Source organism: Taurulus bubalis (assembly GCF_910589615.1).
Source record: "Taurulus bubalis genome assembly, chromosome: 7".
NCBI lineage: Eukaryota > Metazoa > Chordata > Actinopteri > Perciformes > Cottidae > Taurulus > Taurulus bubalis.
The window spans coordinates 24976905-24995285 of NC_136595.1; the positions used below are offsets into that span (position 1 = coordinate 24976905).

The 18381-nt window shown below is 42.0% G+C and overlaps 3 protein-coding genes across 4 annotated transcripts in view; 2 read left to right on the forward strand and 1 right to left on the reverse strand.

Moving 5' to 3' along the window:
• LOC306738904 (uncharacterized protein) overlaps positions 1-2843 on the reverse strand; it is a gene marked incomplete at both ends in the record, with an annotated part of 20372 nt that extends 17529 nt beyond the window's left edge. Inside the window, 3 exons of the mRNA XM_079220832.1 lie at positions 1-85; positions 222-384; positions 2643-2843. The exon at positions 1-85 is cut by the window's left edge and continues 65 nt beyond it. Of these exons, the coding sequence (XP_079076958.1) occupies positions 1-85; positions 222-384; positions 2643-2843 (449 nt within the window). The remainder of the gene's footprint in view (positions 86-221; positions 385-2642) is intronic.
• A 671-nt stretch (positions 2844-3514) lies between these two features.
• Positions 3515-10389, forward strand: LOC306738721 (cytochrome P450 2J2-like; the record flags this gene model as incomplete). Its single annotated transcript, XM_079220616.1, has 9 exons — positions 3515-3697; positions 5999-6161; positions 6416-6569; positions 6656-6812; positions 6890-7066; positions 7240-7381; positions 7659-7846; positions 7939-8080; positions 8514-10389. 9 exons carry the CDS (start codon positions 3515-3517, stop codon positions 8687-8689), a joined length of 1482 nt encoding a protein of 493 aa, XP_079076742.1. The 3' UTR covers positions 8690-10389.
• A 1393-nt stretch (positions 10390-11782) lies between these two features.
• LOC306738718 (cytochrome P450 2J6-like) lies at positions 11783-16887 on the forward strand. 2 transcript variants are annotated; one of them, XR_013771024.1, is made up of 10 exons: positions 11783-12144; positions 12502-12667; positions 13097-13249; positions 13329-13489; positions 13636-13812; positions 13906-14044; positions 14882-15069; positions 15178-15319; positions 15887-16001; positions 16389-16459. XR_013771024.1 is itself a non-coding variant. In XM_079220613.1 (9 exons), exons 1-9 carry the CDS (start codon positions 11911-11913, stop codon positions 16562-16564), a joined length of 1536 nt encoding a protein of 511 aa, XP_079076739.1. In that variant the 5' UTR covers positions 11784-11910; the 3' UTR covers positions 16565-16887. The 2 variants fall into 2 exon arrangements, 1 of the variants encoding a protein (XP_079076739.1); XM_079220613.1 differs by lacking the exon at positions 15887-16001 and having other exon boundaries at positions 11784-12144; positions 16389-16887.
• The last annotated feature ends 1494 nt before the right edge of the window (positions 16888-18381 follow it).

Genomic DNA, 18381 nt, shown 5'->3' on the forward strand with positions numbered 1-18381 from the left:
TTCTTGCCCACTCCAAAGTTCCTGAGTGTACGGATAGCAAATCTCCTCTGCTCCTTCCACTGGGGGCCATTCGATATCACCAGACCTGTAACCAAAACAGCATGAGACCCGAATGGATACAACTAACCGCTAGCCCAATGCCAATATTGCTATCATGCCTAATATGGCGTTATAATACAAACTAGCAGCAAAGTTTTAAACATAATGCAACACAACGCCACCTTTGTTGTGAGTCAATGCATCGAATATCGGTATGAAGGGGCGATCCACGTAGTCCTCTCCTTTTAGGACCAGGGCCTCTCTCACAAGCTTGTAGCCGTTGAGAACCACGATCCTTCCACCGAAGAGCCGAAGGCTGAAGATGTCTCCATATTTTTTTGCAAACTGAACAGAGAGAGCAGACTTGGATCTTACCTACTTTCTGAGGATGTGGGGCATCAAAATAATCAGTCTGGCTCTAGAGCATCGGTCCTCAACCTTTTTTACGCCACGGACCGGTTTCGTATGAGACAATATTTTCACTGTGTGGGCGATAAATATGATGTAATAAATATGACGTAATAAATATGACGTAATAAAATGATACGACCCACTCTAGAGGACCACAGCAGGCTGCAGTAGGTATTACCGACTACTTTAGCCCAAACGTGTTTCTCTTCGTCCTAAACTCCCTTGTGGTGTTTTGTGGTAGAATGTCTTGTTTCACGAGTACACCCTGAAACAAGTGACTGCATCTACATGAATAAGGCGGCAATATAATATCATAAATGCCCCAATACCTCTGACCAAAGGCAGAGTAGACTCTCACGATACAATATTAACCGAGCTGCAACCACATCACTGCGTGTTGAAGCCAATGCAGGTGACCCAATATGCAGTTACTATTAAATCCACTACAAAGAAACAGAAAACCTGCAACCTTTTTTCTAAAAGTACATTTTATTTGTTATACTTGTTTAATCAATGGTTCCATCATCAGAAACATAGAGAAACATTTCAGGACAGGACCATTGCCTAAGTCCAAAGTCCAGATTCCTATGTAAAGGTGATAAAGCCTGTGACTCAGGTCATATATACAGCCTAATCTACATGCATGTGTACATGAGGAAAACCCACTTTTTAAATATTTGCTTTTCATCCATCCATCCATCCATTCTCAGCCGCTTAGCCGGGGTCGGGTCGCGGTGGCAGCAGGTTCAGCAGGCCGACCCAGGCTTCCCTCTCACCTGCAACACTTTCCAGCTCATTCTGGGGGACCCCGAGGCGTTCCAAGGCCAGCCGGGAGATATAATCCCTCCAGCGTGTCCTGGGTCTTTCCCGGGGTCTCCTACCAGTTGGACGTGCCTGGAAAACCTCTAATGGGAGGCGTCCAGGAGGCATCCTGACTAGATGCCCGAACCACCTCAGCTGACTCCTTTTGACACGAAGGAGCAGCGGCTCGACTCCAAGCTCCACCCTGATGTCCGAGCTCCTTACCCTATCTCTAAGGCTGAGCCCGGCCACCCTGCGGTGGAAGCTCATTTCGGCCGCTTGTATCCGAGATCTCGTTCTTTCGGTCACGACCCAGAGTCCGTGACCATAGGTGAGGGTTGGAACGTAGACCGACCAGTAAATGGAGAGCTTCGCCTTCAGGCTCAGCTCCCTCTTCACCAAGACGGACCAGTACAGCGCCTGTTTTACTGCTGCAGCCGCACCGATCCGTCTGTCGATCTCCCGCTCCACCTTACCCTCACTCGTGAACAAGACCCAGAGATACTTGAACTCCTTCGCTTGGGGTAGGCAGTTTGTCCCCACCTGGAGGGAGCAATCCACCGGTTTCCGGCAGAGCACCATGGCCTCAGATTTGGAGGTGCTAACTCTCATCCCTGCCGCTTCACACTCGGCTGCAAAACGCCCCAGTAAAAGCTGGAGGTCACGGTCCGAGGAGGCAAACAGGACCACATCATCCGCGAACAGCAGAGATGCGATCCCGAGACTCCCAAACCTGATTTTCTCCGCCCCCTGGCTGCGCCTAGATATCCTGTCCATGAAAGTCACGAACAGGACCGGTGATAAAGGGCAGCCCTGGCGAAGGCCAAGACCCACCGGGAACGTGTCTGACTTACTACCGAGGATACGAACACAGCTGCTACTGCAGGCGTACAGAGACCGGATAGCCCGATATATATATATATATATATATATATATATATAAATAATAATAATAATAATAAATAAATAATACACTTTATTATTTATTATTTTAATACATTGAATTATTACATTTTCTCAGAACTGTATTTAATTTTGTATTTTACAGCTGAGGGGGAACTATTGTACTTTGTTCTCCACAACATGTATGTGACAACTTGAGTTAGTTGCTTTACAGATATATAAATACATAAAATAAACAAATACTATTTCAGTGATACTGGGGAGAAATTCCCAAGCAACCCAGCAGTATATAAAGTAGTTCAAACGAGCTCTACATTTACCTGTTTCCCTCCAGGTAAAATAACAGCGCCCCCTCTGCTGGCTCAGAGGACGAGTTCAGGTAAAAGGTAACGGGGAGGGAGTCACGTATCGGTGTAACACTATTCAACACAACACCTTGTTTGTTTGTTTGTTTGCAGGCCGTTTGCACAGTGACCCTCACAACATACCTCTCCTAACTGCAGGTGGAATCTGGTGGGGTTCATGCGATGGAGGTCACCGATGAAAGGAAGAGCCCAGGGTCCAGGAGGGAAGTTCGGCGGAGCTCTGTTCTTCCAAACATCCGCAAACACCAGAAAAACAAACAGAAATATCAAAACGCTCCTGCCGTCCATCCACTCCAAGCCGAGCACATTGTATATTGCCTCCATTTGATGGCTTAACTGCGCCAACTGCTTTAACTTTGCAAACGCGACTGTAAGAGGCCAGTTAAGGATTTGGGCGGAATGTTTATGTTCAGACGTGATTGGAAATCGTGATCTAAGATGAGACTTCCTTTTTTTTGCGTGCTTGACCTTCAAAATAAAAGCACAAAACATACACGCAGGAAGAAGTGTGAGTGTCCTTCAGGACAGTGTTCACGTTGACAAGTATAGTGTTTAGTAGCGCAATTAAAATTGTAGTTGGTCATATTTAAGTCTTTTTTATTTTTTTTTTGATCAAGATTTAGTCCGTGGAACATGTTTTAGTCATATTTTTCAAAGATCCTGTCGTAAAATAAAAATCCTGTAAATCATTTTGAGTAACTTTCTCAAACGTTATCTATCTTCCGCTGACTGATTACTGACAAATTGTTTTACTATCAAAATGATAAGGAGTGCACATGCATAAAACTGTCTGGAAGAGTTCAAGCTCCAGCCTTGTTTTTCCATTCAAAAGTTCAGAGAGGCCAACAGTGTTGCACAATATTCTCTTGTTTGGGCCTCATTTAACCCTCGCATTCCTCCCCCTCCTCACTCTCTCTGGTAGCATGAGACACACCACCATTCTGCTCGTGGAAGAAAACTGATTTTACACAGGTTCCTTTTGAAACACATTCATCATGATTTTTCAAGCACTTTTTGATTTTATGGACTTTACTGGCTGGCTGTTGATCAGTTTTGCAGTTTTACTTCTGACAGATGTGGTCAGAAACTGGAGACCGCACAGCTTTCCCCCTGGTCCCTTGGCGGTGCCTTTTCTAGGAAATATCTTCACAGGAATGGACTTCAAAACATTGGAGAAGGTGAGGCGCACAATACCACTTTATTTTCCAAGAGTAGAGTAGAGAAGGGTTGATCTTTGATATCCGAGGGACAATTTGGCTTAAAGACAGGAATAACAATAAATACACAATAATACCATACGCTTGTAAGTGTTTTCTACTCAACTGACAGCTGAAGACCTGGGCACTATTTCTTGCCCGTGGTTCAACAAAGTCGAGCAAATGTCCTATTATCCAATTACCGAGATGATTGACATCAGGCTAACTCGGTTTCTCCACGGCAGATCCGTGCTGAAACGGTCTGTTAATTCTAACCAGACATCAGTCATCTGGATAAATACGCGTGCCCGTTCCCTCTTCAGAAGGGACAATAATCGAGCACTGACACCACAATGTTCTAACAGTACAATGACAAATAAACTCAGAGGAACCTCTTTTTTTTCTCCGCTGAGAAGCAGGAGATGATCATGAACGCATATGAGGAATTCAAGACCATAATCATGGCAAAATCTAATGCTGCATTCACAGCAAATGATTCGCAACATTTTTGCAACGTTTTCGGTGTGAACGCAGCTTAACTCCGCCCCCGCTGCAAGACACAAGCGTCGCAAATATATCAGACAACTTAAATGCGTCAGTGTTGGGAGTGAGATGTGTTTTTCACTAAATTCAAAATGGCAGAAAATCTAAGTAGGCGGAGTTTGGGTGTCTGAGTGGCTTTTTTGTAGAGGAGGTGGAGATGGACATGTGTGAATTTGTTCAAGTCAATCGGACACTCTGGGTGAGGGGCGTCGCCAGTCCAGGAACAAAAGGTACAGAAGGCTTTTAGACCCCATTTTTGGGGGCTCTGGGGCTCAAAAGGCTTAAAGTGTTTATGCAGTGGTGGGCCATCAGGACCTGCTAAGCCTTCCCTGCTGGCCTAAACAGAATCACAAAGTTACAGCTATTTTATATTGTAATTGTTTTTCACAAATTCACAACATTTACTATAATTATTTTCCCCTATCAGCTTATTTTCTCATTGCACAGCTCCTGTCTTGCTGCAGCTGGTTTTAAGGAGAGTTTTATCCAATCAGATTTTTTTCTCCTGTGTCTCTATGGGAGCAAAGCAGTTTAAGCAGGCCTTTGCAGATTAAAGTACACGGAGAGTGGACGTTGTGGTTGATTGTCATGTACTTCAACAAATCTGATATGTAGTTTGACAAGCTGGGTGTATTCTTTCACATGCAGCGCCTGCGAAATGGCGTGGACGTATATGATTGGTCAGTGGCCCAACGTGACCATTAACATGCGCTGTGATTGGTCAGTGGGGCACGAAGCTACTAGAAACTTCTAGCTTTTACCTAGAAGCTACCTTGAAGCTCGGGCTGCAGCCTGAGAAACGGAATTGCTGGTGGATGACGCCTTTCGCACAGAGGGTTATTGGCATGTGCTCAGTGAAATGCTGGTTGTGTTACTTTTTTTTACATCTGCAGTTGTATTTAATCATAAACAAGCCACAGCGCTGGTGTTGCTGGTGGTCGAGCCGGGACTGAGGCCGCGCCTCTCCTTTCGCCAAGGCGCCAGCAGCTGCTGGAGATGTCTTGTGTGTGTGCAGTGTTTTAGTTATAACTAAATGTGACTGGTTGTTGTTTTGGGCGCCCTTCTGACGGTGATCTCCGGTATAGAATGTGGGCTGCTGGTGAGGGACAGTACGAGTCAAGGGCGTAGGTTTGGTCTCAGCATTGGTGCAAAAGAGCCGCGGGTTGCCGACCCCTGGGCTGCTGCTTCCTCAACCTGCACTGCATCTCTTCCTGCAAGTCAAGATTCACGTAGTGTTTCTGACTCGGCCACTTCAGCCAATTTTCAGTCTTGCAGGCTTGAAGGCGCATTGGAAAACGTAGAAATGTATTTTCACTCTTCTGGGCGACGAACATAGTATAGATAATAATACGAATAAGTTTTCAAATATATTGTGCAAACTTATTTTTTCATATCTACGCTCAAACCTACGCTCTTGGTACGAGTGAGAGGCCTATGAGCCTAGCGTGGGGGGATGGTCTTCCTGTCTGAACTTACGCTAGAGCTTCATGTGTTTACACGAAACAAATAATAACCGGTAGCTGTGGCGTCATGATGAGGTTATTAGGTTTATCAGCTGTAGTAGAGACGGCACTGAATGCGCAGGTAGAAAATCCACGGCCCGCCACTATGTTTATGCAATCGTCTTTAAGCATTTTTTCCTGATAAAAACTCTATGTATTTCTATCGAATACATATTAACATATTCAACGAATACAAAAGTTTTTGTGAGACGATCCCTCTCTTTTATTTTTTATGCAGCTTGCTCTGGAGTACGGCCCAGTGTTCAGCTTGAGGAAAGGCAGCGAGAGGATCGTGTTCATTTCGGGCCACAAGATGGTCAAAGAGGCTCTTGTTCACCAGCTGGACAGCTTTGTCGATCGGCCTATTGTCCCTCTCTTCCACGAAGTCTTCAAGGGGATTGGTGAGTACAAACAAGTGAGAGTGACTGTGTGGTACCCGAAAAATGTCTTTCTCCAGGATAAAACATCTCGTTATGTGGTGTTGATGGATTTATCTAAACTTATAGCTCAGTCAGCTAACTCTTTAGACAAATATTGACTTCGTAGAATAGGGTTGATATTTCAGCACCATACCAGGAAGTGACAATAGGAGCGGTGACAGATTTCTAAAACATGTTGTTTGCCTTGTCAATGATTTGGTCAAATATTCCCACAGGCATAGGTTTGAGCAATGGTTACCTTTGGAAGCAGCAGAGGAAGTTCGCCAACACTCACCTGCGTTACTTCGGAGAGGGCCGGAAGTCGCTAGAAAAATACATCGAAGTGGAAGCCAACTTCCTCTGTGATGCTTTCAAAGAAGAACAAGGCAAGTAACGATTAATCCGCTAGTACACGTGATTTACATCCAAATATTCTTCATCATCACTAGAATTGCATTCATCGTATTCTCAGGCAGACCATTCAACCCCCAATACATCATAACGACCGCAGTGAGCAACATTATCTCGTCCGTGCTTTTGGGACAGCGCTTTGAATACAGTGATCCAAGCTTTCGAAGGTTTCTGGAGGTTGACAATGAGGCTATTGTGCTCGCTGGCGCTCCTCTTAGTCAGGCAAGTCCCTGAACTATCATGTTGTGATCACATGTTGTGGTCTGTCAATTGATCTGAGAGTTTGTCCCCATCAACAGCTGTACAACGCCTTCCCCGGCTTGCTGAAGCACATGCCGGGACCTCACCAGACTGTCCTCGGCAACTACAGGACAATTATAAGTTTCCTGAAAAAGCAAGTCGAGAAGCACCAGGAGGAGTGGAACCCCGATGACCCTCGGGACTATATCGACGTATACCTAGCAGAGATGGAGAAGGTATCAGATATTTACACACATTTTGGGCTATTTTGTATAGCCCAAAATCACAAATTATAAATCATATCTGTTCAACCATGAGTCATGCTGAGATGGCGCTGGTAATGGTAATAATGGTAATAATAGCGTTTGACAGCACAGCCCAATGTATGATGTTGATTAAACGTTGCCAGAAAAAGGAGGATCCCCAGGCCGGCTTCAACATCGAAACGCTGCAGGTTTGCATTCTGGACCTGATTGAGGCTGGTACCGAATCAAGTGCCACCACTTTACGCTGGGCCCTCGTCTACATGATGCACTACCCAGAGATACAGGGTTAGTAAGTTAAGTAAGTAAGTTAAGCAGAAGAGTGTTCTCATGAAGATTATTCATGCTTTTGGTGCATTTTCCAAGTTGCATAACGATGGTCGAGGAAAATCCCTTTTTGGAGAAGGGTTGATCTGTTTGTTAAAGATACCCAATACAAAATAAAAAAAAATATACAAAGTTCCAGATAGGAGGTTTTCCCCCACTTTTCCTGGTTAATTTTGCAGATAGGAGGTTTTGCACTTTGGCCATCGATAATGTCCAGGGGCTCTGCTTCCTTACTCAGAGAAAGTCCAGGCAGAGATAGACGGAGTGATCGGACAGTCTCGACAGCCCACCGTGGCCGACAGACCCAACCTGCCCTACACCGACGCTGTCATCCATGAGACTCAAAGGATGGGAAATATCGTTCCCATAGGATTCCCCAAAATGGCCAGTAAAGACACTACACTGGGAGGATATGTAATACCCAAAGTAAATGACTATTTACCAGGCTCACCCATATATGAATGACAAGCTGTGAAGTTATTTATACATGACTGATATCAACATCTCATGCTTTCCAGGGCACAGCGATAAATACAGTCCTTGCATCTGTGCTGGTTGATAAGGAGGAGTGGGCGACTCCGGATATCTTCAATCCCAAGCATTTCTTGGATTCAGAGGGCCAGTTCCGCAGAAGAGAGGCCTTCCTACCGTTTTCAGCAGGTTTGCTCAACACTTTCAGAGACTATACTGCAGGGATGACATATATTTTTGGAGGCCAAACCTAAAGTTAGCATAGCACAAAAAGCCAATAGGATTTTTTTCTTTTGGATGATTGCAGAAAATAACCTTGAAGGCAAACTAGTTGGTGTGATGATATCTAGTGGTCTCATTTAGCCACTTGTTAGCAACCAACTTTTTTAAGACACGCAAAAGCTTAAAAATTCCAAACCTTAACATTTCTGAATCTTGTGTCAACCACACACCTTATTTCAAGCATCTAACCAATAAGACATTAAACCCCCATTGAGGGAACCTGGGTTTTAGGGTTAACTTTAATTGCTACCATCAAAACCACCGCCAACATAAAGGTGATGGTTGTAAGACGTGGTTAAGCGGTATTAACCTCAAGCTGCTGTCGACGGTTTCCCCCCAGGTAAACGTGTGTGTTTAGGGGAGCATCTGGCCAGGATGGAGCTGTTCGTTCTCTTCACGTCTTTCCTCCAACGCTTCACCTTCTCTCCGGTTCCTGGAGAAATGCCCAGCTTGGAGGGTGTGCTGGGCTTCACCTATTCCCCCAAAGAGTTCAGGATCCTGGCTGAGTCTCGCTGATTTTTTTCCAAGACAACACAATCACAATCACATATTTGACTCACATTGAAAACTTGTTTTTATTTTTCATATAATATTTGACCATTTCCATCCAAAATTAATTCATTTAAAAAAAAAAAGATCACCATGTCTGTGGAGATTCACCCAGATCAGAAGATATTTTCGAGTTCTAAGACAAAGACAACTGGACTTACTCATTGTTCCAAGGCGGTAAGCTCTATCTTACAGGGACAGTAATTAAAGCACCTGCAATCTGGTCCGGTTTAGACACGGATCGGTTATTGAACAGGCCTACTGGACAAAGAGACACAACCAGAAAGAGACTCAAAATTATTTAAAAAAAAAAGATAAAACGACCCAATTACAAAACATCTGCTAAAAAATGCAAAACAGCTGCAAAGAGACACAAGGCAACTACAAAGAGACACAAGGCAACTACAAATATACTCAAAATGACCACAAAGAGATACAAAACAACCACAAATAAACACAAAGCAACCACCAAGGGACTAAAAACAACCACGAAGAGACACAAAACAACCACGAAGAGACTCAAAACAACCACAAAGAGACACAAGACAACCACAAAGACATACAAAACAACCACAACAAGATTCAAAACAACCAAAAAGAGATATAAAAGAACCACAAAGAGACACAAGACAACCACAAAGACATACAAAACAACCACAACAAGATTCAAAAGAACCAAAAAGAGATACAAAAGAACCACAAAGAGACACATTACAACCACAACAAGACTCACAATTACCACAAAGAGAAATAAAACAACCACAAAGAGATACAAAACAACCACAAAGAGATACAAAACAACCAAAAAGAGATACAAAAGAACCACAAAGAGACACATTACAACCACAACAAGACTCACAATTACCACAAAGAGAAATAAAACAACCACAAAGAGATACAATCAACCACAAAGAAATACAAAACAGCCACAAAGAGATACAAAACAACCACAAAGACCCTCAAAACAACCACAAAGAGACTCAAAACAACCACAAAGAGATACAAAACAACCACAAAGAGACACAGTACAACCAGCGACTGTGGTTCAGTGGGTAGCAGGGTCGTCCTTCAATCAGAGGATCGGTGGCTTGATCCCCGGCTCCGCTAGCCCATGTCGATGTGTCCTTGAGCAAGACACTTTACCCTAAATTGCTCCCGTAGCGGCGCCTACGGTGTATGAATGGTTGATAATCTGATGTGGCACCTTGCATGGTAGCTCTTCTCATTAGTGTGTGAATGGGTGAATGATGTCATGTAGTGTTAAAGCGCTTTGAGTGGTCGGAAAGACTAGAAGAGCGCTATACAAGTACGGGTCCATTTACCATTTAACCACAACACAACTCAAAATGATTGTTGTATAATATAATGAGCTGATGCTGAGTAGATCATTCATCAGTATGGAGCAACAGAAGATATTGATATATTAGGTAGTCATATATCCTCCATGATGTCTTATGTATTAGCTCCACATTAGTTAAGCATGATTTGCTTCACATCGAGCTAAATAAATCAAAATAGACTATATATATAAAATAGTATTGTGTTAATGCAAATCATAACTTCTTTAAGTAGCGATTAAACAAAACGTGTAAAAGAATGTTTAAAATTCTGTATGAAGGATGTTTTACTCTGTTCGTAAATCAATAAATGTTTTTCGTTGAATCCCAGACTTGGCCTTTCACGTTAATTGATTCATGAAGATTTGAAGAAGACGAGCACGTAGAGGTAGAAGTGAGCATCAAAAACTCAACACAATCACACTAGTTGCAATGTATTAAAAACAGTGTCATGATCTTTGTGTTCCTATCTTTGAAATTGGAAAACATAAGAGACCAGTCTTTAGCCGTGTACTGAAGTGGTCCAACACATTTCCACTTTTACATAATTTTTTTACACAATCAGATCAGATCAGTTAGAACATGACTTTTAGTCCCACTGCACTTTGTATATTTGTCTTAACATTTGTTATCACAATTCTAAGCAGAGATTGTTGTTGCTCAAGAGTTATTGCCATCATATTACTGCACAGGACTTTACTTGATAATTAGTTAGTTGTCATAATTTGTAATAATTTGTAATAACTTTTTGCTGCATTTTTACCTCAAGGGTTTTTTCCTGTTTATATATATATATATATATATATATATATATATATATATATATATATATATATATATATATATATATATATATATTTATTTCTATATATATATATATGTATATATATATATATATTTATTTATATATATTGGATTATAATAGCAGAATTACTCAAAAACAGGAATCCTCCAAATTATCTATACCATAAGGACACCAGACCTGGATTACCTTATGTTAAACAAACAAAACAGGTGTTAATATAATAGGTCCCAAACACCTCAGAAATCAATTATCTGGTGATAATTCCTTATTATCAGACTGCTCTAATAAATCTCTTCAGACTGCTAGGTGTACTAACAAAAGCAATGAAAAGAGATCACATGACAGATCTTGTTTTCCAAGAAAAAGGTCAGTGTGTTTGTGTCTGGTTATGCAAGTCCACTGTCACAAGGACTATCGAGCAGAGTCTGAAGAACTAGTTGGTTTTCAAGCGGTATATTTTCAGACCTTCCTCCTGCTGCTGGTACAACTCTCTTTAACAATGTGGCTTCATAATTTTTTGCTGTGTTTGGACCTCAAGGGTTTTTCTCCTGTTCATATAAAAACAGGAATCCTCCAAATTATCCTCCAGGACCGTTGGCTCTTCCCCTTGTGGGGGATTTATTCAGTGTGGACAGGAAACATCCACATATTTATTTTACCAAGGAGAAGTTGAATAAATGCATATTTTCCTTGTTAAGTGTAAATTCTATGGAGACATTCAAATACACACATATATGACACACATCGTTCGTGGGATAACGTATTTAATTCAGCATGTTTGAAATTGAACAAAGAGACAGTTTAAAAGCTTTGTACTCTCTGTGAAAAATCCCTTGGTTTCACATTCCTACTCCTTCGTTCATTTCCATTCCAACCGCCTTAACAAAGTAAAACCATGAACCGGGTTGTTTATGTCGTCTGCATGAGCGCAACCCCGCCCACCGCCACACTTGTTTTCCAAGAGAAAAGGGGAGTGTCTTTGTGTCGGGTTACGCAAGTGCACGGTACATTTTTTGTAAGGTGTGTCGTGTCGTGTCAAGTATTGCATGCGCACCTTCCTCCTGCTGCTGGTTCAACTCTCTTTAACAATGTGGCTTTATAATTTTTTGCTGGGTTTTGACCTCAAGGGGTTTTTCCTGTTTATATTTATTTTCATCATAATAGCAGACTTCCTCAAAAACAGGAATCCTCCAAATTATCCTCCAGGACCGTTGGCCTTCCCCTTTGTGGGGAATTTCTTCAGTGTGGACAGTAAACATCCACACATTTATTTTACTAAGGTAAGGAAACGTGCATATTTTCCTTAATTTTATTGAGACATTCAAATACCACTATCAAAGTGACATATGTGGAAAATAAGAACATAACTTTTAAATTGTGCTAAAAGCCATTTCAATTATATTTATTAATTCCACTTAGAGAATGCAACTTGAAATTGTTCACACTCTCACAATTACTTTATTTTATATATATAAAAACAAATGTCAGATACATCTGTTGGTCAAATTGTGAATATAAAAGATAATGCTAATCTTGACACACCTGGTAGCCCATTTGATCCCTATCGTGCATTGGCGGGTTTTGTTTTTGAATAATTTAATATGCTGAAGTAGTGTGTTATGGTTCATTGTCCACAGCTGGCTGATGTCTATGGGAAGGTGTTCAGTGTCCGCCTCGGCAGTGAAAAGATGGTGTTTGTTTCCGGGTACAAGATGGTGAAGGAAGCCATAGTGACACAAGCCGACAACTTTGTGGATCGACCATACAGTGCAATTGCCAACAGGTTCTACTTAGGAGACACAGGTGTACAACTCTATCCCTTTCTCTTGCCTAATGCTTTCCCATTCTCATTCCCAGGGTGTCAAATAACCAGTGGCATATATTATAAAATAGCTATAACTTTGTGATTCTGTTTAGGCCAGCAGAGAAGGCTTAGCAGGTCCTGACGACCCACCACTGCAAATACCAATGCTTTGTCACACCCCTCTGCACTGTCACCCTTTTGCATCTGCATGAAACAGTTGGTCTTTCAAGTAACTACATTGTAAACCGATCCGTTTTTATTATTATATGCTCAGAGAAAATGCTCCGTGATTGTGATAAGATAGTTGACCTAAAACGCCAACTAATGCTGGGTATGAGGGTCAAGTTCGAATGAGAACGTGTTGCTTATGTGCAGGAATTAGTTCCCGTTAGCCATTAACCCCTTCTCCTCTGCATGCTTGTGTCTAGGCGGTCTGTTCATGAGTAACGGTGAAACTTGGAAGAGACAGCGACGCTTTGCCTTGTCTACATTACGTAACTTCGGCCTGGGCAAAAGCACCATGGAGCAGAGTATCTGTGAGGAGATCCGACACCTGCAAGAGGAGATAGAGAAGGAGAAAGGTGGCGTAAACAATGAGGTCATTATCAGCAGCTCTTCAGTTGTACAGCGTTATCTTAACACTAAACTGCTCTCCTCCAGGTGAACCTTTCAACCCTGCAATCCTCTTCAACAATGCTGTGGCCAACATCATTTGCCAGCTGGTGATGGGGAAACGGTTTGACTACAGCGACCACAACTTCCAGATCATGCTGAAGTATTTGTCGGAAGCTCTGCAGCTGGAGGGCTCTGTATGGGGTACGGTAAGTCAGTAATGTCCTTTTATTTCAATCATTGACAGAGAGGGCATTCTGAGTCAACTCTCCTTTACCTACCGAGAAGCCCAAGTCTTTGGTCACAATCACAAAAGGTAGATGATGATGAAAGATGATCTGTTTCTTCTGAGTAGATGTATGAGGCATTCCCAGGAGTGATGAAGCACTTGCCAGGTCCTCACAACAGAATGTTCAGCCACTACGACACTATCCTGGACTTCATCAGTCAGGAGGTAGAGAGCCACAAGAAGGACCTGGACCGCAGCAATCCCCGGGACTACATTGATGCCTTCATCATTGAAATGGAGAATGTAAGTGAACAACTGCAGTGTACAGAACTGTGTAACCCCTCCTGTCCTTCTACCAGCAACGCACAACTGCATCTTCTCTGTGTTTCTAAATAGCATCAAGAGTCTGTTCTGGGTTTCACTGAGTTCAATCTGGCTCTGTGCTCTATGGATCTGTTCCTGGCTGGAACGGAGACAACCTCCACCACTTTGCTCTGGGCTTTGGTTTTCCTCATAAGAAGCCCTGACATCCAGGGTAGGTGACATGCTAGGCTCTACAGGGTTAGGCTTTGAGCTAAATGCTAACGCCAGCATGCTAACATTTCTTACAATAATTGTGTTCATATGCTGATGTTCACCATCTTACTACAGCTGAGGCGGATGGGAATGTCGGAAATGTACACATTAAGACTGAGTACAAACTACAGCCCAATAACAATAACATACTGCTTTAGTGTCAGACGTTAAACTGTTAAGTAATTTTGCTAATTCATTTTGATAGAAAATACATTTTCTATTGCATGGGGTTTTCTAACAGAGATTTGTTTTGCAGGATAACTGCTTGAAAACTACCCATTTACTACTGATTGGCCTGTGACTCCTTATGTTTTTCTGTATATGACCACCCCTGTATTTAAGCAATAAGGTACGAGAGGCAGTACTGTATCGTCAATAATGTACTGTTCAAGGATGTTGTTAGGCCAGACGCGCTCCCCGCTAACTAGTCTGCTCTCAGAGCGTTATCTTCTCTCCTCTCCTGATTGTGAGCCGTATCAATGTTTCAGGGACCACAAATACATTATACATTCGCCCCAAAATATCAAAAGTTTATACGAAACATGTTTGGTAATTGTCAAGCTTGAAATGACAACTAACGGCCGCGCAATTTAAATCTACCTGTTATTTTAAGTGCACACTGATATGAAACGCTCTAAATGTAAACAGGCTGTACAGTACTTTATGGCTCAATAAAGTGCACCCCGTGACTCACTCTCAACCAATCAGAATGCTTGATTTGATCTACCCGTATTGTAATAAGACATTCAAATGTCATTCAAGTCTTTCTCACTCTTAGATTTTCGTATTTTTCTAGACAAAGTCCAGGCAGAAATAGACGAAATAATTGGACAGACGCGACTGCCAACAATGGAAGACAGACCCAACATGCCTTACACTAATGCCGTCATCCACGAGATCCAGAGGATGGGAAACATTGTTCCTCTCAATGGACTCAGAATAGCTGCCAAGGATACGACACTGGGAAGCTACTTCATACCTAAGGTGAATTTAGCACACAGTAAAAATGTTTTCTCTTAACAGGAATTTTGAGGAATGCAAAATGTGTTGTTGTAGAATGGCTTGGTTTTACCCTATGGATCTTGTTTCTAGGGTACGTCCTTGATGCCCAACCTAACATCTGTGCTGTTTGACAAGACTGAATGGGAGACTCCAGACACCTTTAACCCCGGACACTTCCTAGATGCTGAAGGAAAGTTTATGAAGAGAGAAGCTTTCCTGCCTTTCTCTGCAGGTAAACCCCATCCAACTCAATCTTAAGTATAATATGAACCAGAATGGAAGTTTTATGCTGAGTTCTTAGGTGATGTGTATCCGGAAAGTATTCACATCGCTTTTACGACATTTTGCAATGTTACAGCCTTATTTCAAAATGGATTACATTTTTTTTTCCCTCAACATTGTACACACAACACCCCATAATGACAAAGTGAAAAAGGTTTTGGGGAAAGTTTTGCAAATCTATTAAAAATAAAGAACGAAAATATAACCTGTACATAAGTATTCACAGCCTTTGCTCAATACTTTGTTGAAGCACCTTTGGCAGCAATTACAGCCTCAATTCTTCTTGAGTATGATGCTACAAGCTTGGCAAAGCTATTTCTGGGCAGTTTCTCCCATTCTTCTTTGCAGAACCTCTCAAATTCCATCAGGTTAGATGGGGAGCGTCTGTGCACAGCCATTTTCAGATCTCTCCAGAGATATTCAATCGGGTTCAAGTCAGGGTTCTGGTTGGGCCACTCAAGACATTCACAGAGGTGTCCTAAAGACACTCCTTTGTTGTCTTGGCTGTGTGCTTCAGGTCGTTGTCCTGTTGGAAGATGAACCGTCGCCCCAGTCTGAGGTCCTTCCTTGGACTTCATGGCTTGGTTTGTGCTCTGACATGCACTGTCAACTGTGGGACCTGATATAGACCGGTGTGTGTGCCTTTCTAAATCATGTCAAATCAACTGGATTTAGCACAGGTGGAATCCAATCAAGTTGTAGAAACATCTCAATGATGAACAGTGGAAACAGGATGCACCTGAGCTCAATTTTTGAGTGTCATGGCAAAGGCTGTGAATACTTATGTACATGTTATATTTTCGTTCTTTATTTTTAATAGATTTGCAAAAAATTTCCCAAAACTTTTTTCACTTTGTCATTATGGGGTGTTGTGTGTAGAATGTTGAGGAAAAAAATAATTTAATCCATTTTGGAATAAGGCTGTAACATAACAAAATGTGGTAAAAGTTAAGCGTTGTGAATACTTTCCGGATGCACTGTATCTTACCTTGATGTGTTTGTGTTTGTGGACTCTTCAGGAAAACGTGTGTGTCTCGGTGAAGGCCTGGCCAAGATGGAGCTGTTCCTGTTTTTGGTCGGTTTGCTACAGAGGTTCTCTTTTTTTTTTCCTGATGGAGTAGAGTTGAGTACAGAAGGAGTAACTGGAGTTACACGCATACCAAAACCCTTTAAGGTGTATGCCAAAGCTCGCTGAATTATGTCCCATCTTACTGAATCTTTTTTAATTTTTTAGAATAGAAAGCTGTTGTTAATCTCCAGCTTTCACTTTTGTGTCATTGCCTCATGCACTGATGATGGCCTTTATTCTCTCTGACTGTACATATTCTTATAAAAATGCCATGTTGATAAAACATGTCCATTTGTCCTTTATTAAAACCGTTTGAGCCCCAAGAAAGCCCCTCTAGAGGCCTTAGTGAGGTCTGTTCAAGTAGTCGTATGAACCCCAAATGAGTTCTGATACTTGTGTTATTTTATATTGTTTTTTTTCAGAATTTTATTTTGAATAAAATATGTATGTATCAGAAAAAGGACTTGTCTCTATACTTGTCTTGATCGACCTTAGTGCAGCACTTGACACCATTGACCATAACATCCGATTACAAAGACGGGAACATTTCATTGGTATTACAGGAACCGCATTAAGTGGGTTTATGTCCTATCTACCGGATGGATCCCAATTTCTGTATGTAAATGATGAATCCTCCAAGCACACCAAAGTTAGTCACAGAGTTCCACAAGGTTCTGTGCTTGGGCCAATTCTATTCACCTTATATATGCTTCCATGAGGCAATATTATCAGAAAACACAATATAAACTTTCATTGTTATGCAGATGATACCCAATCTATCGCTCAAGCGAGATGAAACCAACCAGTTTGCTAAACTTGAAGGATAAGACATAAAAACCTGGATGACCTGCAACTTCCTTATGTTAAACTCAGAAAAAACAGGCGTTATTATACTAGGTCCAGAACACCTCTGAAATCAATTATCTAGTCATAATTCCTTATCAGGCTACTCTAATAAGTCTCTTAATACTCCTCTGTTGATCCATAATTCTGCAGCACGTGTACTAACAAAAACTAGATTATATTACTCCTGTATTAGCTTCTCTCACTGGCTCCCTGTAAAATCAAGAATTTAATTTAAAATCCTTCGGCTCACCTACAAAACCCTAATTGGCCATCATATCACATCTTATATGGTAAATTGACTTGTACTTGCATAGCACTTTTCTAGCCTTCCAGCCACTCAAAGCTCTTTGATACTACATGTCATCATTCACCCATTCATACACTGATGACAGGGTACCATGTAAGTTGCCAGCTGCCTAGGACTCCAAGACTAACATTAATACCTGTTCATACACCACAGACATAGCTGCAGGGGAAATTTGGGGTATAGTGTTTTGCCCAAGGACACGTCGACATGGACCAACATGGCTCGACATGGAGCCGGGGATGGATCTACCGATCCTCTGATTGAAGGACGACCCTGCTCTACCATTAAGCCACAGTTGCCCCTCAAAGTAACCTATTAACTCACTAGAGAGCTGACTCTCAGAATGGAGGGTTCCAACAGTTTAAAAAAAAAAAAGGGATGGTAGCCAGAGCCTTCGGTTATCAAGCTCCTCCTCTGTGGAACCAGCTTCCAGTTTCTGTCCGGGAGGAAGACACACTCACCACATTTAAGAATAGTCTTCAGACTTTCCTCTTTGATGGCACTTATAGTTAAAGCTGGCTCAGGTTTGCCTTGGAGAAGCCCCTAGAAATGTGGCTATAGGCTTAGACCGCTGGAGGATTTCCTAGGATACACTGAGCTCCTCTCTCCTCTTCTCTCTCTCCGTCAAGCTCCTCTTCTGTGGAACCAGCTTCCAGTTTCTGTCCGGAAGGAAGACACACTCATCACATTTAAGAATAGTCTTCAGACTTTCTTCTTTGATAGCTGTAATGGAAGATTTTCCCTGTATCATATCTGTTAAAAAGGAATGAAGTCTCTGAATCAAAGTTGT

Bases quoted from the DNA above. Each gene is read 5' to 3' on its own strand.
- LOC306738718 (XM_079220613.1), top strand. From the start codon at position 11,911: ATGCGCACCTTCCTCCTGCTGCTGGTTCAACTCTCTTTAACAATGTGG. The intron at 13,250-13,328 runs GTGGCGTAAACA...GCTCTCCTCCAG, and splicing joins GGAGATAGAGAAGGAGAAAG to GTGAACCTTTCAACCCTGCA. The intron at 14,045-14,881 runs GTAGGTGACATG...GTATTTTTCTAG, and splicing joins AAGAAGCCCTGACATCCAGG to ACAAAGTCCAGGCAGAAATA.